At 40.4% G+C, this 24051-nt stretch overlaps 2 protein-coding genes and 1 pseudogene across 45 annotated transcripts in view; all 3 read right to left on the bottom strand.

Moving 5' to 3' along the window:
• Positions 1–24051, bottom strand: part of LOC148338123 (protocadherin gamma-A11-like) — a 244584-nt gene that overhangs the window by 43140 nt on the left and 177393 nt on the right. The window contains exon 1 of one of the 44 annotated variants that reach the window (XM_088293005.1): positions 20119–22674. The exons of 40 other annotated variants lie outside the window; for them this stretch is intronic. In XM_088293005.1, coding sequence (XP_088149131.1) covers positions 20119–22512 — 2394 coding nt within the window. In that variant the 5' untranslated portion in view covers positions 22513–22674. Of the gene's footprint in view, positions 1–17098; positions 19675–20118; positions 22675–24051 lie in introns of those variants that run through there. 3 more of the 44 variants (XM_088293029.1, XM_088293019.1, XM_088293038.1) reach the window with 3 other exon arrangements.
• On the bottom strand, positions 183–3854 carry LOC148338127 (protocadherin gamma-C5 pseudogene; annotated as a pseudogene).
• On the bottom strand, positions 5902–15597 carry LOC148338128 (protocadherin gamma-A12-like). The gene is made up of 2 exons (XM_088293044.1): positions 13091–15597; positions 5902–6067 (listed from the first exon to the last, which is right to left on the bottom strand). Exons 1-2 carry the CDS (start codon positions 15476–15478, stop codon positions 6005–6007), a joined length of 2451 nt encoding a protein of 816 aa, XP_088149170.1. The 5' UTR covers positions 15479–15597; the 3' UTR covers positions 5902–6004.

Consider the following 24051-nt stretch of genomic DNA (forward strand, 5'->3'; position numbering starts at 1 on the left):
CAACCAATGAGAGCAAGGCTTTCTCTCCTTTTCCATCCATGCAGGCACGTCGTGTGAGAGCTTCGTATTTAGTTGTAAACATGCCACTCTAAAATAACTACAATGTGTTTGAACATGAACGAGCACACATCCATCTCAAACCACTGACCACAAATCACTTTGAGTCGAAATGGCTTTACCGACTATGAGTGCGTTTTATCCAGAATCTGAAAATAAGTGCATGAGCGAAACATTATATACGATCCAGAATAAGCACGAACTAAATTAATGAAATGATATTTAGCCGTTTTGATTACATTGAATTGATACATTATGCCTACTTTCTGTGACAATCAAAATGCTATCAAGTTTAAAAAAATGTTACATTTTGGTTTGACAAACATTTTAATTTATAACCCTGCGTATTCCGGTATTTTTTTTTTAATTGGGTGAAATTGCGTTATTATTATTATTTTTAAACGATTATTCCTAATATAAAACCCCAGCATTTGGGGTGGCGGGGGGGGGGGGGGGGGTGAATACTAGAATTTGTGGGAGTGGACGGAAATTGTGCATTTCGAAAATGCTAAATACGAATAAATAATGTAATGCTTTTGTATTTGCTCTGGGGTCTAATATTTAGTAGTGAGTCAAACTGTTTATATTGAAATATCAAACATTTCGTTAATATGAGGGCATATTTCACAAAGTCTTGGTTTAATCTTTTTTTAATGATGGTATTACTTTCACAATCCCATAAGGGTGGATTTTCACTAAAATATTATATGAATATATTCGGAAAAAACATCAACCCATTACAGGTGATATACTTCACAAAATATAAGCACAACAACTTAACTACACAGTAAATTTTATAGAGTGCATTTTACTAAAAAAAAGATACTATATTTGGTCATTGTAAACAGTAAAATTTGAGATTACTGTATCGTAAAAATCGCAGAAATAAATTTCAGAATTTTACGATGAATATTTTGCTCTCAAACTCTACCCTTTTCAATGTGACCAAATACAGTCTTTTTTAGAGTAAAACGTACTCTACGAAATTGAATGTGTTATAAACAAAACGAAAACTTCCCTTTTCACCAATTATATCAACAAATTCCCATAATTTTGAATACACATTTGTTTCTAAAACAAACAGCCACTTATAATATATATATATATATATATATATATATATATATATATATATATATATATATATATAAGCAAGTAGGTGAAGTGGCCCACGTTTTCCTTGAGTGCAAACAAAAGTAGCGCTCACCTGCTGGCTCTCAAAGGTCCAAGTGCTGTCAGGCAAAGAAGCATCCAGGACACTGATGACCTCTTTAAAGTCAGTGGTGCTGCTGGGCTTGACCAAAGTGAAATCACTGTACTCCGACATGGGAGACATGCACGACCTGAACGAGTGACTCTGAGACATGACGTCTCCTCCCAGTACCTCCACGTACTTGATTGGTCCATCTGTGTTGAGCTGAATGTGCAGATTTCTGTTGGGCTTCTTGTCCCCATCACAGTGTGTCCGTCTGACGCAGCAAGTAGCGCCGCTCGTGCTGCTCCTCATGCATTTGACGGCCAAGATGAGCAAAGTGACCAGAGACAGCACGGACACCGAGGCCAGAGACACAATCAAATAAAGTGTGATTCTGCCGCCTTTCTTGCCGGCCTCGGACGCCTTGTGTCTCAGCTCCAAAATAGGCTCGCTCACGCCGTCCTCCAGCATGATGGACAGCGTGACGGTGGCCGACTGGACCGGTTCCCCGTCGTCCTTGACCTCTACGATCAGCCTCTGAGAGGAGTCGTCGTGCTCGGACACGGCACGTTTGGTCCTCACCTCCCCCGTGTACAAATTGAGCATGAACAGAGAGGCGTCCGTGGCCTCCGCCACTTTGTACGAGATCCACGCGTTGTGGCCCGAGTCGGCGTCCACGGCCGTCACCTTGGTGAGCAGGTGGCCCGCCTTGGCCGAGCGGGGCACCCTCAGGTGGGAGGCGGCGTGGGGGGAGGGGTATATGACAGCGGGGGCGTTGTCGTTTTGGTCCTGGATGAAAACGTGGACGGTGGCGTTGCTGCTGAGGGACGGAGAGCCCTGGTCCTTTGCCTCAACCTGAACTTGAAACACTTTGACTTTCTCGTAGTCAAACGAGTGCATGCTGTAGATGCTGCCGTTCTCCGAGTTCACGTAAACATAAGAGGACACGGACACGCCGTGCACTTTAGAGTCCACGATAGAGTAAGACACTTTAGCGTTTTCACCGGTATCCGGGTCACTTGCGGAGACCGAATATAAAATATGGCCTGGCGCGCTATTTTCCTTTACATAAATAGTATAATGGGGCTGCGAGAAAACTGGCGGGTTGTCGTTTACATCCAATAGTTTAACTACAATTGTTTTTGCACTCGACAGTGGTGGCTTTCCATAATCAGTCGCACTAATTTCAACAGTATATTGGTCATTTCTTTCACGATCAAGCGGGCCGTTTGTCACTAATGAGTAGTGGTTAGAGACAGACGGACTTAATTTAAAAATAGATTCAGAGGACAACTGCAAAGTAACCTTGCCATTGTCTTTTGAATCGGGATCTCTTGTACTTATAAGAGCAATAACTGTTCCCGTGGCTGAATCTTCCGGCACCGGGCTCGTTAGGGACGTCACGATTATTTCAGGAGCATTGTCATTAATGTCAATTATTTTTATTTCGACGCCACTGTGCCCCTCCATTTTTGGATTGCCTTTGTCTTTTGCTGTAATGTCAAACCTATGTAAATAACTCGTTTCATGGTCTAAATCTCCTTTCACTGTAATATCTCCAGTTGCAGCTTCAATATTAAATAATAATAAAATATCTTCTGACGTTTGCTCAGCAAAACTATATTCAATTTCACCGTTTAGTCCTTCATCTGCATCTGTCGCTTTCACTTGTAAAATTTGCGCGCCCGGACTCGCCTTCTCGCTGACATTGGCCTCATAAAGCTGCCTCTCAAACTGGGGCGCATTGTCATTATTGTCAAGGACTGTTATTGTAATTTCGGACGTCCCCGAACGGACCGGGTCGCCACCATCCACAGCCGTGAGGATGAGATGATGGACAGGCAGCTTTTCTCGATCGAGAGGTTTTTCAAGCAGCAGTTCAGGGATTTTTCGTCCATCCTTGTGACTTTTGACAGCTAATTTAAAATTCTCATTTTTGCTGATAACATAGGAGCGGACAGAATTAGTGCCGACGTCAGGGTCTTGTGCACTTTCTAAAGGAAAACGTGCACCTGGATTAACGAGCTCTGCTATTTTCAATATTTTTTCCTTTGTAAGAAAACTAGGCGAGTTATCATTCGTGTCCAATATTTCAATCTCAACCCTATGCAGCTGCAAGGGGTTGTCTATAACCAGCTCCAAAGGCAACTGACATGCCGCTCTTTGTCCGCACAGCTCTTCTCTGTCTATTCGATCAGTCACCAGCAGGTCTCCCTTTCCGAGGTCTACATTGAAAAACTGCTTACCAGTCTCCGACGTTATCCGCAGTTTCCGACGATGCAATTCAGAAACGACCAAACCCAAATCCTTTGCAAGATTTCCCACCACCGAGCCCCGTTTTAACTCCTCCGGGATGCTGTAGCGGGTCTGTCCGTCTATTGTACTCCACAAAAGGGAGAAATGATGCCACCACCAAAGCAACTGCCACGCAGGCAATTTTTGCCACATTATTCCCATGAAATGCAATATATCCAGAGTAAGCCTCTACCGAAGATGCTAAAACAGAAAGTCTGTAATCCAGCGAAAAATCGTCCTCGCATTTATCAGTGATTAAAGAGATAGTCATGCTTTGTATGCATAAAAGCCCTCCCCCATGCAGCTCGACAGTGTGCAGGCAAGTGCGCTGAAGCTGCCAAGCGACTAGATCTCTTTGTACACCTCTCACTGTCATTGGTGGGCACTGAGCACACGTTCGAGCCAATCAGTAAGGCTTCAATGATACAAAGACGTCAGACAACACCCCCCTATTATTATTACGATACTTATACACGATAACATATAGTTTAATGTGTAATTAAAGGCCAATTAATATGTAAAAAAAACAAATTTTGCATGTTTTTATTTACAGCAGTAGCAGGGCAACTTCGTGCATATATGTGCATTTTATTAACTAATTACACAATACAAATCTAAAACGTATAAAAAATAAATACTAATTTAATATCAAAGTGCTTAATTTTATTACATGTATGTAGGTATTACTGTATTTATAATATTAAAAAGCAGTATATGAGGTCGCACGACATATGCCCTTCATAACAGCATTTTACTACTCTAATGAAATATTAACTAACACCACCAATTCAACATCATGCATCTTAATATAACAAATGCAGTAATGCATATTTTTAATTACATATAGAGTGTCTTTACTTTTATTAGCATTGTAAGTATAATGTTGTATAAATATAAAACAACGGTAGGAAATCCGTCTTTCAAACTACATTTTCAAAAGTGAAATAATTTAACACTACAGTGTATTCTTTCATCCAATGGAATTATATGCCAATATTAATATTGCGTTACATATTATATTAAAATATTTAAACGTGGTATATGACGTCACACAAAATTCGCCCTTCATGACACTCAAATATGATATCCCACAACACCTATTCAACGACATCGTGCATTTTAACGTACACTTTTTAGGCCATTAATATTGGTACAACACACCCTGCAATGTAGTGCATATTTTTCATTATAGCAGTTGATGCACAACAACGTAACATAACGTCTTTAATTTTATTCACAATTCAATTCAATTTCATTCGTAATAAAATACAAATAAAAACCATCGAGGGAAATGTATTCGTTTTTATTCAATATTGGGGAAAAACCAAAATAGTAATTTAAAATTACGCGCATGGCCTGTTTCAAAACGTCAATAATATTGGAATAAAATATGGAATAAAATACCAGTTAAACGTGGAAAATGACGTTACACAACACCGGCTCTTCATCACGCCACTCAACTAAAATGTTACCTGATCACAACGAATGCAACAGCATGGCTTTAATGTCTATTGAAAGGCCATTCATATTTGCACAAAATGCAAAAGGGTGTATTGTTATTTACATAAATTGATACGAGTCAACTCAAGTTAAAGTAAAATTTTAGAATTTTAAAAATATTTCAAATATTGATTAAAAACATATACTAGTTTAATATTACAGTGCTTAATTTTCATAAAACTGAGCAATAAAACGAAATACTCAGAAAAAATCTATTTATATGGATTATTGAAAGAATAAAAACACACATTTAGTAATACAGTCCTTTTTTTTCGTTTCAATTATGTAATTATATAAACACACTGTAAAATACAAATTTAAACATTATATAATAGATCAATTTAATTGAACCATTTCCCCCAATGCCAATCTACTTCCACACCCATTCAATTCTATTTAGAGCACACGCGTCCTCTCCAGCTCACAAGGCTGATCATCGCCTTCCAGTGGCTAGAGAGAGCAGGTGCAGTTTTTGCACGCCATCTAATCCTGACTGCTTCAAATGAAAATGCCTGCCACGCGACCACATCAAATACGCGGATGGAGCTCTGTGGATCAAACCAAAAGAAAGGGGAGGGGGAGCTCAAACGGTGAAAATATAAATCTAAATATAAATCTAAATATATATATATATATATATATATATATATATATATATATATATATATATATATATATATATAATATAATATAAATACACACACACACACACTCACACAAAAACTTGTCTCCCAGATATTAAAATATAATGTGCAAAATGTAAACAAGTAAACAGATCCTGACAGTGACTTCTTGAACTGTCACTGATATCAAGATGAAAAATGAAGCCGTATGTTATGTTAAATAATAAAACATTTCTCATTTGGTATAGACAACGTCCACCATCTTGACATCACTTCAATTATTTTCGTCTGCTGCACAGCAATGTGGGCGACAGAGGGAGATGTCGAGATCCAGTCAGGGAGCTGCTTTCAGCACCACGCGGGTGGACAGCGCCACACAGGCGGCCAACTGCTGCATCTGCAACCCACGCTCAATAAACATGACAAATATCAAGATGCTCCAGGAGCTGCCACTATTTTTGCTGGTAACTTCTTTTTAACGTGTAGCTTTATTGCTACAGCCGTTTTACCCACACATTATTTCCTTTTCAAATATTAAGAAGGGAAACATTCATAGCTATCAGGTGAAAATCAAGAAGTTAACACTCACAGGCCACATCTTCTGTACAATCAAATTGTATTTAATGAAAGATAGGCAAAACTAGTTGAAAAAAAAAACCTTCAACTTTAGCATTATTGTTGCAGTAGTTCACAGTAAACCATAAGTAATAGGTTAATATTTTTACACGCTCTTTGAAGACAACTAGGGCAGCATTATTGAGTGTCTTACAATGCAAACTACAACCACTAAAATGCTGTTGTATGAATATTGTCGCTAGCTCTCAGAGTGAAACATTACTGAGCGTCTTTCTAAAGACAGACACTAATACAGCTCTTGTTTTGGATTTCATTTTGCAGGTATACATAAAGATTTGTTCATTTTAGACACACGTTCATGTTCAACATGGTCGCCCCACACAGGAAGGGAAAAAGAAGAGGAGGTGTGAACTTAATGCAATACCAGCTTAGATGAAAATTGAAACATACTCACTGGAAAACAGAAGCACTAACTGAGAGAAGAATATGCTGTAAAAATTGAAATTAGTATTGCCGGTCATGATTTAGATTTTGAGAGGATGTGCTGCACAGTCATTGCATCTACAGTCCAGTATGTATGAACCTTGCTATTCATTTATAACGTAAATCAGGGGTCACCAACGTGGCACCCATGAGCACCAGGGAGCCTCCAAGGACTACACGAGTAGCCCGTGGGTCTGTTCTAAAACAAGCTCACCAGTGATAGGACAATGTCATTTTTTTTCAAGTATGTTGCAAAAGTAATCATTTGAAAATGTAAACACTGGCATAGAAATTAAGTGTTGCATATGGATTCTTATCTGGTTCCTAAATACTGTGAGATATCACTAACATGACCAATGTCTTCACATAAATGAATATAATTGTTAATAGTTACATAATAAATGTAGTTAAAGGTATTAAAGCACATTTATTTATTATTAAATAATACCATTATTTCAATAGTGTGTATCAAACTGGTAGGCTATCACATTAATGAGTACCCCAAAAGTAGCTGTCAGTTTCAAAATGGTCAGTGACCTCTGATGTGAATCCTGCAAGTTATATTTTACTGCTTTAGCCTCTCACAATGATTGAGTCAATATCTTGTTTCACAATATCTGACTGGTTAATACAAAGAGAACCTTTTTGAACATGCACAGTGTATTGTAGTTTCAGTTGCATTTCATCACAGTTTGACCAAGACATAAAAAATAGCTCATTGTTCTGTTTTAGTGCATTGGAACATTTGTGCGGTATGTGAACAGATGTGTCAGCCAAAGTGGAAATTCAGAACTAATATACTTGTGTTCAATTAATTCGAGTAGTGGCAGATTAGTCAACAATTTGCTTTTTGTTTCTTGTGTGTGATGAATATAGAGAAAGACTTTCTTACCTTATTTGTCAAGAGATGGTTGAACGGGAGTGAGGGACGCAAGGATGGACAGAAGTACACAAGAGGAGACATGGAAGAGAAAAAAAGGCAAGAAGGAAGGGACACTGGTTAGACTGGTGTTAAAACGCTAACTCTGACCTTGGCGTGCTTAACCAACAAACATACTTACCTTGTGACTCACACAAAAGTGTGTCATCATTTGTGTGTTCTGCATGAAGTTAGTTTTGTTTTCAAATGGTGTCTTGTGAATTTCAATACTTTGATATATATGGGCTCCGTAATGTGTTTCCATTTGTATCGATATTTGATTGAATGACAACAGCACAATTCAAATATTTGCAGCCATTGTGTTAAAAATCACATGGCAAAGGTTAGAGAAAATAAAAATGAACAACGACACTGTATTCAACTGAAAACTAATAAAACAATACAATAAATTATATACTATACATACATATATATATATATATATATATATATATATATATACATACATATATATCTATATATATATCAATATGTATATATATATATATATATATATACACACATATATATATACGTATATGTATATGTATATATATATACACACACATATATATATACAAATATATATATATATATTATAATCTCTTTGAGTGATAAAAAAGAGTCAAAATAAAAAATAGCAAGCTCATTGACATACAAACATTACATGTCGTTTTTTTAGGAGGAAGAAACGAATGAAATAATAGAACTAATATTGAGTAGAAGCCTAGAAATGTAACGCCTACATTGAAAACACAAAAGTGAATACATAAAAAAAAAATCTGCATTCAGACATGTTCCAAGAAAAAAGCATCAACGTTGTTATTGCAACGGTGACTCACAAAGTCACTTCCAAGAAACCCCCAGCAGAGGGCCTGGAGGCGATGGCCAGTAGCAAATGTTTTATTAATGAGACTGCACACGTCAATGCCTTTGTGCATGGGAGCAAAATCAACAACAAAACAATGCAGCTCATTTAGGGAAATTAGACTATCACGCAGTTTGTACCCAGAAAATAGTGCATCCAGAAAAGAAAAACTAAATGGAGCAGGGAATCTATTTTGGGAAGGGGACCGTTTGCAACATAAATATCTCCAGCCAACGTGATCACGGAGGTTTGTTGGAACTAGGACAAACAAGCCAAATAGGGCAACTACAGCATCAATCACAATAAATCTGAAAAAAAAGGAGCCATGATCACCCTCCCCCTTCCATCCTCTTCCTCGTCCTCTTCATCATGGGTATCAGCCACCCCCTACTGGTGTGAGCATGCTGCACCTCCCTGCCCAAAACAGGGGTGCTTGCTGTCTTCTTCATCTAGACCGCCTACACACACACACAAGGGCTGCCACTGTTGCTCACCCCTATCACTCGAAATGGTAAAACCCTGCCAGTGAGTCAGCTTGTTGCCATGGTAATACATCCAGCCTCTTGCATCCCACCCTGTTTCCTATACGTGCCATCAATCGTGGCAAAGAAGAAAAGGGGAAGGAATGATGTGGAAAAGGAAATCAGAAGGAATGAATTGTGATGATCTGATGGAAAAGAATATGTACAAATATGTAAAATGAAAGAGTGTCCTTCAAGACAAAAGAAGGAAATTAAACATTAGAAAGTAAAAGTGATGCTCATATAAGACAGTGACCGACACGAAGCATGAATTGTCCCCATATGGTGATTCGTTTGATTTCATCAACAAAAAGGATGTCTCACTGAGCATCTTTCACTCCCTTTCTCTCCCCTTCTCTTTGCTGCAGAGTGATGCAGCTGGAGTGGGGGAGGGGTGGCTGCAGACAAGCAGATCAGGAGCAAAAGAGGAAGGGAGGAAGACTTTGCAAAACAAGAATGGTGATGACACACTGGCCATCTTTGACATTATAGGAACGAGCGCAAGCAAAAGAATACAATCACTAAAGTGTTATTTAAAATTCTCAATGACACGAGCTTCGTCATATTTGGCACGTTATGCTGAAGATGACTAAAATGTGGTAACACACAATACCATTACCATCATATCATAATAATTTGTTTCTTTCCATTGAGAGTACAGCACAACTGTAATAACAAAGCAGAACCAAATAATCCAAATGTGTGACTTAGACAGATTACAGTAATAGAATTAGATTGAGCATAGAAGTGTCTGTGTGCACATTGGTGTTCTGAACGCAACTTGGCTATTGTCCCACTTTACACTGCCCTGCATGGCTAATCTTGAATGTAATCCTGTGCAGACATTCAGCAGTAGATGAAAACTACAAGCACGCACACTTTAACAAGTTGGAAATGTACAGCATACACTCACCATCCCAATAATAGTGGGGGTCTTACTCTATTGCAAATTAAGCATTGTTATATATTAATTTTATACTGATTATGCACAGTTATCTTGCAGGCAGAGCAAAATACTTTACGCCAAGTTCTTAAAACAGAAGCAGGCATACGCACAACATGAATCACGCATGCCAGCACACAAATGCAGTATAATAATGAGCCTTATGTCATGAAGCTTGAGCAGACAATAAACAAACTCAAATCAGCACCAAGTACTGTGCTCTGGTTGTTTATGCATATTACTCTATAGTTTCGCAGTCTGTTTTGAGGAATATGGGGTTAAAATCATGAAGCGAAAGAGGTTTGTGGACTTTCCTAAAGTTCTGAACATCAAGCTTTAAAAAAAACTTTCTTCCAAAAGTATATAATGTAAAAAAAAAAAAAAATCATATTTTCTAAAATAAAAATAGTTAATTATCCTTGAAAAGGAAGGGTATACATGCACTAAATACTCCTAAAAAAAAATCACAGAAAGGTATGACAGCAAACCACTAAGAAATATACATGTATGGACTGCATGCTCACTGGTCTTAATATTCATAAAATGCAAGACATGAACTAACTTCCTTTACGAATTTGTACTGGGTTTTATCCATCCATTATCTGTACCGCTTCTCCTCACCAGGGTCGCGGGGGTGCTGGAGCCTATCCCAGCTATCTTCGGGCAATAGGCGGGGTACATCCTGAACTGGCTGCCAGCGAATCGCATGGCACACAGACGAACAACTATCCGCGCTCACAATGAAACCAAGGGACAATTTGGAGTTTTCAATTAACCTGCCGTGCATGTTTTTGGAATGTGGGAGGAAACCGGAGAACCCGGAGGAAACCCACGCAGGCCCAGGGAGAACATGCAAACTCCACACAGGAAGGCCGGAACCGGAATCTAACCCAAGACCTCTGCACTGTAATGCCAACATGCTAACCAGTCGTCTACGTGGCGCCTGTTCTGAGTTTTAATTGAGTCAATTAAATTATACACATTCTGTATTATGAAAACAACCAGATGACTGTCGCACAGATGAGATGAATAATTATAATCCTTCCAAAGCAGAGTTGTTATAACCACAAAGTTCCTGTATTGGATTACATTAGAATGTGAAGTTGTCACTACTAACTTTTTCAACTTCAACTTTATTTCCTCATTGGCAATTAGTTCTGCGGAAAGACATCCAAAACAGCGCAGAAAGGCACCCTGAATGCAATTAAGGCAACTGGAAGCACATGAACATCATTAATATATTTGCAGCCTTATAAGAGATAAAATTGTGAAAAATGTATATATAGTCAAATGGCCTACCAACACATGAGTGCTAGGGGGTGACAGCCCCCTCCCTCACCCCCCATACAATATTAGGGCAGATTTTGTCAACATTGCACCACGCCTACACTTTGAGCATCATTTCCCCAGTGACACAGAGTCTAAGTACAAGTGTTACTGACCAACTCCACAACACGGCTGCAGCTTTGAAGGCTAATAGCTGCCATTCAATGATCAGTTAGCCCACTTCCACCCACTCTGAGACACACTCAGTCTCTGCTCTACTTTAGACAGCCACCCACTTTTTCTTACATAACCTCTCTCCCTCTATCCTATCCCTTTGTGTTTCTTTTCCACCATTTTAAATATCTCACAGAGTCTCTGCCAATCACAGAGCACGGAACCTAATATAACTGTTGCCATGCACGCAACACATTTTCTCATTTCAGCACACATAGATGGCAGCGTAGCAAAATGGCTGCCGTGCATCACAAGCACAAAACGCTGCACAGGGATGCTGGACCACGCGCCTCATCCCCTCCCCCGCTGCTTGCCTCTGTTCTCATTTTCATCACACTGCTTTCGCCCTCTCTGTCACTAGAGATTCAGCACTGAATCTTTTCGACTCAACCACATGTTAAAGCAACATTATTGCAAAACAATTTGCATTCTAAACTGCCATTAGCTGTGTCTATTCCTGTTCTTTTGTCCCCATGTGTGGCTGCATCATGCATGCCTGTGAAATAGGTCACTGGAAAAGTAGTGCACTGTATGCCTGTGTGTTTCTGTGTGAGAGGCATCACTGGCAAGGTTTAGCCGGGATGAAAAACCCGTGTCATTGGTGAGTTTGTATTGATTTCAACTCTGATGACGATAATCTCTCATAGGAAAACACATCTCATGCACATTCGCAGATCAACACATGCCAGGATACCTCTGAAATAATTGCAAATAGGAGAAATAAATGAATCTACCTAAAGGTGGATGGATAAAACTATGTAAAAATACATAACAGACAGTTGTTACTTTAAAATACTGATAGTACAATAAAATGCACAATTGACACTTGAAAAACCTTTGAGCATCTTATTTTATCTATTGTATATATATTGTATCTGAACACATACTGTATCTTATGTGCATTTAGCATATCGTAGGTGTTCTTATTCCTCTTTTACTATCAGATGACTGAGCCATTCGAGACACCTGTTTGCAAGTATTTATTCAGCCACTAAGAATACACACCTTGTAAGTATTAATAATTGATTAAATTAAATAAGTTGTGATAACTTTCATTGCGCATAATAATGAGCAGAGCAATGACATAGCAAGCACTAGTATATGGATGTAATGCAGCAAATTAGCAACACTAGAGTTAAATAAATAAGGCCATTCTTAATATAGTATCGTGTCGACTTTTGAGATCTTATAATGAGAACATGTTATATTATATTTTATGTTTAAAACAAAAAATATTTGGCTTTGAGAAGAAGCATAATAGTTGGACACCATTAGCAGCATACAATTACATTTTATCTAGTCACATGAGAATTAGAACACAATTATTTTGTGATGAAAGGTAAAAGTATATATATTACTGAGCTTTTGCAAGAGCAAGTTTGCAAGATGGTCACTATGCCGAGATTGTGTAAAAAAATAATAATAAAAATAAAATACCAATTAAGTCAACACAACCACGCCATGACCGACACAGCCACTGACACGACCCACTGCTAAAAACAATGTCTAACACTAAATGAGCATGAAGTACACCATAAATTATGTTTTATATGGTTGGCAATGGTTAGTAAACAACATCTCAACAGGAGAAACGAATGATCGATTCTCACCTCGGCCACCAAAGTTTCTGTATCTGTTTTGGATCTCTGAACTGTCCTGTTATGGTCGCCACTCAGAGTATTTGGACTTATTTGGCGAGAAAACATCAGGTCGCTTTTCCTGGAATCGGTAGTTTCGCATACGTCATAGCCAAACGCCTGCTTCAGCGTACCGGAGCCGTCAACGTCAGCGTAAAAGGGCGGGTAATAAGGAATAACCGGAAGTGTGCCGTTTGATTTGCAAAGCAGGCGCTCTTGACGCCACCTGTAGATTTTGACTGATATGATAAGCAGCAAACAGGTGATGAAGAGGAAGGAGACCACAGCCAGCGCCAAGACCAAGTAAAAAGTCAGCTTGTCATTGTACTCCTTGTCGTGCATGCTAAAGTCAGTGAACTCTGACAGCACTTGAGGGAAGCTGTCGGCCACCGCCACGTTAACAATGACTGTAGCTGAACGAGAGGGCTTCCCGTTGTCCTCCACGACAACAGTCAGTCTTTGTTTGACAGCATCTTTATCAGTCACTTGGCGGACAGTTCTTATTTCTCCGTTGTGGAGGCCCACTTCAAACAGCGCCCGGTCCGTGGCTTTGTGCACTTTATAGGAGAGCCAGGCGTTCTGGCCAGAGTCCACATCCACCGCCACCACTTTAGTTACCAGATAGCCCACATCTGCAGAACGAGGCACCATTTCGGCCAGCAGCGAGCCGCCCGTCTGCACCGGGTACAGCACCTGAGGACCGTTGTCGTTCTGGTCCTGGATCACAATACGCACGCTTACGTTGCTGCTGAGAGGAGGGGAGCCGCCATCCTGCGCTCTGACGCGGATGTGGAACTCTTTAGTTTGCTCGTAGTCGAATGAGCGCACAGCCATTATCTCCCCACTTTCTGCATTCACCGTAAAAAAGGCAGAAGCTGGCATCCCGTTGAGTTTGACGTCTTCAAGGAAATAGGAAATACGCGCATTGTTCCCTGCGTCTTCATCATTGGCTATAAGGGCAAGAAGCGGTACTCCTGGAGTGTTATTTTCAGTAGCGCAGGCTGAATAAGATCCAAGTTGAAACACAGGGGCGTGATCGTTTACGTCTGATAATTTCAAATTAATGGTCTTGTTTGTAGAGCGAGTTGGGGTCCCCTCGTCTATTGCTGTTATTGTTATGTTATATTCCGGCACTGTTTCTCGGTCTAAAATGTCATCGGATACCAAGCTATAGAAATTAAGTGAGGATGATTTTATTTTGAAGGGCAAACCCGGGGTGATGAAACACTTCACTTTGCCATTCTTACCAGAGTCTAAGTCTTTTATATTAAGCATAGCTATTGTTGTTTCAAGAAGTGAATCCTCTGGTATTGGATTGGAGAGTGAAAGGATGCTTATGACGGGCGCATTGTCATTTAAATCACCCACTTCGATTAACACCTTACATGTGTCCCTCAGCCCCCCTTTATCTGTTGCCTCGACGTCTATTTCATACTGTTTGTCTTTTTCGTAATTTAGCTCACCCATCACGGAGATTTTGCCCGTATTACCGTGGATATTAAACACAGACGAGGCCACGTCGCTGTTCTGTGAGAATGAATACACTACCTCCCCGTTTGCACCTCTATCTCCATCGGTGGCACTAACTTGCAAAACAATCGATCCCCTTTGCGTGTTTTCAGGTACAGTTACCCTGTAACGAGACTGGCTGAACACTGGTGCATTGTCATTTGCATCCAAAACAATGACGTTAATTTTTACTGCGCTTGATTTAGGGGGGTCACCGCCATCATATGCAGTTAAAGTCAATTTATGCGCCTCTTGAAATTCTCTGTCTAATAAAGCATCAAGTATCATTTCTGCATATTTGGTGCCATCAGGACGAGAGAGTATATTTAATTTGAAATGGTCTGTCGGGCTAAGTTTATACGTATGTAATGTATTCGAGCCTACGTCTGGGTCTTTGGCACTGTCGAGTGAAAAACGAGCGCCCTTAACAGCAGATTCGCTTATTTCAAAATTCATTTCCTTCTTAGAAAATACGGGGGCGTTATCATTTATGTCAATAATTTCTACATCGACATGATGGAGTTCCATGGGGTTGTTTAAGATAATTTGGAAATGCAGCGAGCAAGGAGACACTTGGCCGCACCTCTCCTCTCGGTCTATTCTCTGCTTAATTTCAAGCGTTCCTTTATCCAAATTGAGAGCAATGTACTCACTACTGTCCTCTGTAAATATTCTGGCCCGCCCGGATTTCACTCTCTTTTTATCCAAACCGAGATCCTGCACGATATTCCCAACAATAGATCCAATAGCCATCTCCTCGGGTATGGAATAACGGACATGAGCGTCGACCAAATCCGCTACATACAGGCAGAAAAAGAATACCTTCCAAAAGAAAAACAATGAACTCCACATCGTGTCTCTTCAAATCTATCCACAAATTAAATGGAACACGTTGTCTGGGTAAACGTGGAGAGGATATGTCGAGGCGTTTTCGCACTAGACGAAATGACACGGACTAAAAAATATGCAGACTCTCAGACCCCCACCACCTCCCCCAATATCCACACATTGACCTACAGCGGCACTTAGAGACCAAAAGTGGGACTGCAGTTGTACAGCAATTAAATCCAAGTCACTACAAAAAATGGTTCGTCAAAAGAACAGATGAAATATGTTATATTACAATACTCTAAGATCAAGGGAAGAGTCAGGTTTCTTCTGGATGGCCCCCAATCACCCACCCACTCTCAGTTTTTCAGATCTTGTGCATAATCATGATCGTGCAAATTCTAGATTGTCAAAGAAATGATAAAATGCAAAGAAATTGGCAGAATAGCAAAAGACAAGTGAGGCATTCAAGTGGGAGAACAGATGGATTAGTGTCGCTCTCCGTGGTCCTGAAATCAGAGGCCTTAAAAGTTAAGTCCGGTTGTGTTTGGACATAGACACGAGTTTAAGAGTTTCGTATTCACGTATCACCACATAGGTTTCCGAAAAATGTGATTGAATTGTACACGTCCAGTTTTATTTTAGGAGGTTTAAAAAAATATACCTCTTAGCATTTTAGAAAATGGTAAATACGTCAATTTTCAGGGGCTCAAAAGCATTTGGACAATTGACTCATGGGAGCTAACTGGCCAGTTGTTGTCCAGCTACTTGTTACTTAAGACAAATGAAACGGATACATTTCAGGAAATATCAATATGAAGTTTGGGATGTTTCAATGCATCACAGACTAAAAACAACAACATAAAAAGAGATTGCAAAAGCCTTTGGGGGAAAATGAGAGTTTGTTAACCTATCAATACCAAAAATGATAGAAGACCAAAATAATTCGTCTTAAGTGTGTGAGGACAGATGACACTCCTAAATCAATCTTTAAAAGAATATAATCCTCAATCAAGCGGCCACTAAATAGAACTAGAGAAGGTTTACAATTAGGTCAAGGGTTAAACAAGGACCATTCAAGAACCCAAATCAGATTTTACCACAAATGCAAAAATCTTCAATACTCTCGAATGATATTCTTTGGACAGATTGAACAAAAGTGAATTTGTAGAATGGTGCATAGAGGAAAGTAAGGAGAAGGAAAGGAAAAGACCATGTTTCAAATCAAACAGTGTCATGTTTCACAGTGTTCTATAAACACAGTTGACTTGAGCTGAGTTGAGTTGAGATGTCAAACATGTTGGGGGAAGTATGACATGAACATGTATACTGTAGCTGCTATTTGAAACAGCTCACTCATGTTGATGGATGATGCTGCCATTGGCAGAAATAACCAAATAACTTGATCTCTATACTCTCCTCACATACACAAAAAAAATAAATAAATAAAATTATGGCGCATAAAACCGTATACAAGAAGCAATTTTTTAAGACATAAATTTGATATTCTTGAATTGCCAAATCATTTTGCTTGATCTCAACCAAATAAATTGTGGGTTTACACAATGAAAGTAAAATCCTAAAATATTTGTCATTGTGCAAATACACTTATCAGTATACAAATGAACAATAATGAAGTCTAACCTCGAGAGGAGAATCAGGTTCATCCAAGATGTTTTTTTCAACGTGCATCTTTTGCAAGGTCCCTGTGAAACTGGGGTCCATTGCCATCACGCTATGGCTTGCAGCTCTGTCCAATTTACAGTCACTTTTTCTGGAGTCAGTGGTCCTGCACACCTCGTAATTGTACACGTGCGGGAGAGTCCCCGTCCCCAAAGTATCCGAGTAACGTGGCGGATAATACGGAATGACAGGCAGGTTGGAGTGGTACAGGACGCGAGACTGTCTCCACCTGTACACTTTGACTGATATGATAAGCAGCAAGCAGGTGATGAAGAGGAAGGAGACCACAGCCAGCGCCAAGACTAAGTAAAAAGTCAGCTTGTCATTGTACTCCTTGTCGTGCATGCTAAAGTCAGTGAACTCTGACAGCACTTGAGGGAAGCTGTCGGCCACCGCCACGTTAACAATGACTGTCGCTGAACGAGAGGGCTTCCCGTTGTCCTCCACGACAACAGTCAGTCTTTGTTTGACAGCATCTTTATCAGTCACTTGGCGGACAGTTCTTATTTCTCCGTTGTGGAGGCCCACTTCAAACAGCGCCCGGTCTGTGGCTTTGTGCACTTTATAGGAGAGCCAGGCGTTCTGGCCAGAGTCCACATCCACCGCCACCACTTTAGTCACCAGATAGCCCACATCTGCCGAACGAGGCACCATTTCGGCCAGCAGCGAGCCGCCCGTCTGCACCGGGTACAGCACCTGAGGGCCGTTGTCGTTCTGGTCTTGGATCACGATGCGAACGCTCACGTTGCTGCTGAGAGGAGGGGAGCCTCCATCCTGCGCTCTGACGCGAAAGTGGAACTCTTTGAGTTGCTCATAGTCAAAAGACCGCACTGCATGGATGACTCCACTTTCAGCACTAACAGAAACATATGAGGAGACTGGCACTCCATTGACTGAGGAGTCCTCCAGGATGTACGAAAGACGAGCATTCTGGTTCCAGTCAGCATCACTGGCTTTTACAGTGAATATAGAGAGACCTGGGGTGTTGTTTTCTACAACAGAGGCCTCGTATGAGCTCCTCTCAAAGACAGGCGCGTTGTCATTCACATCTGAGATGAGTAAGGTGAGAGTGACGCTGCTGGAGAGGGAGGGCATGCCCTCATCAGAGCATGTCACTGTGATGTTATACTCGCGTGACCTTTCTCTGTCCAAGTCACCATCTGCTACAATACTGTAAAAACTGCTCATAGATGTTACTTTAAAAGGTATATTCTCATCAATAACACAACTTACTTTTCCATTTTCTTCCGAATCTGGATCATTAACACTCATTACCGCTATCACTGTGTTGGCAGGCAAATCCTCCTCCACTGAAGTGGAGGAGGAAATCATTTTAATGACAGGAATGTTGTCGTTCACATCACCCACGTCAATAATCACCTTACTGGAGTCAGAGAGACCACCTTTATCAACTGCCTCAATATCAATTTCGTATTTTTGTGCCTTTTCATAATCTATAGAGCCTTTCAAAACAAAATTTCCATCTTCAGTAATATGAAATAATTTGGAAATGCTGCTCATGCTGTTTCCAATAACATAACTCACTTCTCCGTTAGAGCCTTTGTCTGCATCAGAAGCACTAACTTTAGTGATGAGTGTTCCTGAGAGGGAATTTTCCTTTATGCTCGCTTTGTAAACATTTTGTGTAAAAACAGGAGCATTATCATTTGCATCTAACACTTGAATTTGAATCTGCATTGTCCCTGACCTCTGCGGCTCGCCTCCATCTAGCGCCGTTAAGAGCAGTGTTACAAATTCCTCTTTTTCTCTGTCTAAAGGCTTCTGCAAAATCATTTCCACTTTCTTACCGCTGTCAGACTGTCTGTGTAATTTGAGCATAAAATTATCATTAGGCTTGAGCGTGTAGCTCTGAAGCCCATTCAACCCAATGTCGGGGTCTATTGCTTTCTCTAACATGAATTTAGAGCCCACAACAGCCGACTCGCTAATCTCCAACACCCTACCTTGCTTTTCAAAAACCGGGTCGTTGTCGTTTATATCCGTGATCTCGACAGTCACGGGTAATATTTCTATCGGCTGCTCTAGCGCTATCTGAAAATGCAGCGCACAAGGCGTTGTCTGACCACAAATAGCTTCGCGATCTATCCTCTCTTTAATAACCAGCACTCCTTTTTCCTTGTCGAGCTGGATGTAATCAGCGCGTTCCCCCGTGTGGATGCGAGCTCTGCCCGAATGTAAGCGTTTCACATCCAGTCCCAAATCTTGTGCAATGTTACCGATGAAGGATCCTTTGGCCATCTCCTCGGGTATAGAGTAGCTGACGTGTCCGAGCACGGCTGAAAAGCAAAGCACGCAAAGAAAAAGCAACGCTTGCCTCCTCATTGTTCAACCAGATGACTGCGCTGAATCCTTTAACTGCAGTCCCCTTTCACCGTTTACAACGCGAGAAATAATACATGAAAGCAAAGGCCAACGTAATAAAATATGACAAGAAAATACTTCAGGGTAATATTCCAAAGGTGGTATTCCGTCGAAAATGGACCGTGCGATACGTTTCAATGCCCTTGCTCGACTGAGGGCGCACAAGAGATGTGCTTGTATAAATGTAGACTTGAAAACACTTAGACAAAGGGCAACAGCGGCCCACCGAGTTCATATCGTGTAAGTACATGCAAGAACATATATTCTCTACAACAATTTTAATCTTTGAACTACCATAAGAAACACGGAAAAACATGAGCACATTATGCTTTAACAGCTTTCTGGATTAATTTATAGCGGGTATTCATAGAATAAATTATGATTGAAAAAACACTAACTTCATCCATTTAAAAAAAAACTAAGATCCTTGCACCTGCAATGTGGAAAGCATATGAAGCTCTTTCCGAGCAACGAGTGGGGAGAAGGTAGCTATTGTGCCGCTGTCCAGAGTACTGAAATAGCTGAAGTCAACAGTTTTAACTTAAAAAAAAAAACAACAGCAACAAACAATCGAAAACGTGGCATATCATATGATCTACCTCAAGAGGAGAGTCAGGCTCATCCAGGATGTTCTTTTCCCTGTAAAGCTTCTGCATGGTCCCTGTAGAACTGGGGTCCATGACCAGCACGTTGTGACTTGCAGCTCTGTCCAATTTACAGTCACTTTTTCTGGAGTCAGTGGTCCTGCACACCTCGTAATTGTACACATGCGGAAGAGTCCCCGTCCCCAAAGTATCCGAGTAACGTGGCGGATAATACGGAATGACAGGCAGGTTGGAGTGGTACAGGACGCGAGACTGTCTCCACCTGTACACTTTGACTGATATGATAAGCAGCAAGCAGGTGAGGAAGAGGAAGGAGACCACAGCCAGCGCCAAGACTAAGTAAAAAGTCAGCTTGTCATTGTACTCCTTGTCGTGCATGCTAAAGTCAGTGAACTCTGACAGCACTTGAGGGAAGCTGTCGGCCACCGCCACGTTAACAATGACTGTAGCTGAACGAGAGGGCTTCCCGTTGTCCTCCACGACAACAGTCAGTCTTTGTTTGACAGCATCTTTATCAGTCACTTGGCGGACAGTTCTTATTTCTCCATTGTGGAGGCCCACTTCAAACAGCGCCCGGTCTGTGGCTTTGTGCACTTTATAGGAGAGCCAGGCGTTCTGGCCAGAGTCCACATCCACCGCCACCACTTTAGTCACCAGATAGCCCACATCTGCCGAACGAGGCACCATTTCGGCCAGCAGCGAGCCGCCCGTCTGCACCGGGTACAGCACCTGAGGGCCATTGTCATTCTGGTCCAGGATCAGGATGCGAACGCTCACGTTGCTGCTGAGAGGAGGGGAGCCGCCATCCTGCGCTCTGACGCGGAAGTGGAACTCTTTGAGTTGCTCATAGTCAAAAGAACGCACTGCATGGATGACTCCACTTTCAGCGCTAACGGACACATATGAGGAGACTGGCACTCCGTTTACTGAGGAGTCCTCCAGGATGTACGAAAGACGGGCATTCTGGTTCCAGTCATCATCAATGGCTTTTACAGTGAATATAGAGAGACCTGGTGTGTTGTTTTCTACAACAGAGGCCTCGTATGAGCTCCTCTCAAAGGCAGGCGCGTTGTCATTCACATCTGATATGTGTAAGGTGAGAGCGACGCTGCTGGAGAGGGAAGGCAAACCCTCATCAGAGCATGTAACAGTGATATTATATTCAGATGCCAATTCTCTATCCAAAGCCACGTCTGTTACTAAACTATACAATCCATTCATTGTGTTTTCTATTTTAAATGGAATGTCATGATTGATGTGACATTTCACCTCCCCATTGCTGCCAGAGTCAGGGTCACTCACACTTAACATCGTGACAACAGTATTCTCTGCAGAGTCCTCTGAAATTGAATCGGACTTGGAGAGTATTTTCATTTGAGGGCTGTTGTCATTTACATCAATGACATCAATCAAGATCTTACTTGAATCAGACAGTCCTCCATTATCTACAGCTTCAATATCCATTTGTAGTACTTTTGATTTCTCATAATCAATGTTACCAGTTAAAATAACATCCCCAGTATCACTATTAATTTGAAATAGGTTTGATAATCTAAGTTTGTTTGGGGATATTACATATGATATTTTTCCATTTTGGCCACTGTCCTTGTCCGAAGCACTAACAGTTATTACACTGGTACCCTTGGGTGCATTTTCACTAATAGTTGCCTTGTATACGGTTTTACTAAACACAGGGGCGTTATCATTTGCATCTAACACATGAATAATAATCTGCATTGTTCCTGACCTGCGCGGTTGCCCGCCATCAAAGGCTGTTAATAACAAGGAAATCTTGTCATGCTGCTCTCGATCAAGCACCTTCTGTAATATCATCTCCACCTTTTTATCACCATCTGCTTGGTTTTCCAATTTCAGCTGAAAATTATTGGTTGGACTGAGAGAGTAACTTTGCAGACCATTTACACCCATATCAGTGTCGATGGCTTTCTCCAGCACAAATTTGGAGCCGACAATAGCTGATTCACTGATTTCAAAACGTTTGCTGATGGATTCAAAGGTGGGCGTATTGTCGTTTATATCTGTGATTTCAATAGTGATGCGAAACAATTCCATGGGATTTTCGAGAATCATTTGCAAATGCAACGCACAGAGCGTCATCTCACCGCACAGCGCCTCTCTGTCTATCCTCTCCTTCACAAGGAGGAGCCCTCTTTCTTTATCCAGCTCGATATAGTCCGCATTGTCCCCAGAATGAATGCGAGCTCGCCCGGATTTCAGCCTTCTCAGGTCCAAGCCCAAATCTTGCGCTACGTTAGACACCAACGAGCCTTTCTCCATTTCCTCCGGAATCGAGTAGCTGACTTGTCCGAACACGGAGGGGAAATTCAGCATCAAGATGAACAACAGTAGGCCTCGTTGACGCGTCATTGTGCTAAATAATTATTCCACCGTTAAAAAAAACGCTTTAAAATCCATATAAATCAAGTTGGGAAAAAATCGAGAGAGACAAAAGCCGTCCACGTCCACGTTTAGCGAGCACTGGCTCCAAATGATTAGTTTATTGTTGAAAGCGTCATCGTGTAAAAGGGAGGGACTGACTGAACCCCTGTCGTAGACTGCCACACTCTGGCCACAAGCGGCCTTTTCTGTTCTGCACGCAACAACAAAGGCTTGCGCGCGTCAAAACAGAAATACACCAGAAATGGCAAAGAACACGATTATCACGAGGTCCTGAAAATATGCATTTTTACGTATTTGTGAGAAAACAATGAATATTTAGGAGGTGAAATGCCCAAAAATCTCCACAAGCCGAAATGCGAATAGACCACCGACTTGCCCACAAAGTAGGCCCATAGGTTTATGGAATTGTATGTTGTTTTAATTTGCAGAAAATCGAGACAAGTTTATGTGTATCGACCTTAATCACAATAGAGCCCCAAAAGACTTCACTAAGTCACACCTAACAAATATTAGAGACATCCGCCTGATCTAATTCCTCCAAAAGAACAAGTGAAAACTTGGAAAAAAAAGTGGCGGGAGTGAGAAGGGTGAAAATGGGGGTTAAATTTCCCTTACATGGATGACCACTTTAGCACATGCAGGCCAAAAGATACAATTTGGCCTCAATATAAATTCAATTTAAGTTTAGTTTCCGCGGCAGACGAAAAAAAAAGTTGCACTATTCAAACGAATTGAAGCCTATAGGCTTATATGCATCGGATATGTTCATGTTTTGTGTGTATATATGTGTGTATATATGTGTGTGTGTGTATATATATATATATATATATATATATATATATATATATATATTAGTGCTGTCAAGTGATTCCTTTTTTGAACTAATTAATCATAAAAAAATCCATGATTGATTGCGATTAATCACATTTTTCAACTACTATTTTTTTTTTACGCTTGGAACAGATATTTACTTGAATAATATCTTGGAATTGATGCAAAATCACCAAATGTGAAATATATTTAGAATCAGAATCGGAATCATTCAAAGATAATAGCTTTCTTTGATTCTTCAATACAATCTAAATGGAGACATCTTTACAGGCATTTTTCGTCAAAACATTTCTCATAACTGCCCACAAGCACCACACTCCAGCAATGTTGGTATGCAAGGCCCAGTGGTAACTTGAGCACGGTGTTTTGTTCTGAGACTTGCTAAAGATGCACAGCTAATATGGCGCAATATTTGCTGAGTATGTAAATTATTTATGAAGTAAATCAAACTTAATTAAGTTAAAATATTTAAATATTTAACTGAGTTAAAAAATGTTGGATTAATCACCTGAGTTAACGCTTTGATTTTGACAGCCCTAATATATATATATATATATATATATATATATATATATATATATATATATATATATATATAATTATTTTAAAAATTATGATATTTATAATAATAATTACAATAATAATAATTATTATTATCTTTATATTGTTCGTCAG

This window comes from Idiotropiscis lumnitzeri, chromosome 4 (genome assembly GCF_059441095.1).
Source record: "Idiotropiscis lumnitzeri isolate Australia: NSW breed Sydney's pygmy pipehorse chromosome 4, RoL_Ilum_1.0, whole genome shotgun sequence".
In the NCBI taxonomy this organism is placed as follows: domain Eukaryota; kingdom Metazoa; phylum Chordata; class Actinopteri; order Syngnathiformes; family Syngnathidae; genus Idiotropiscis; species Idiotropiscis lumnitzeri.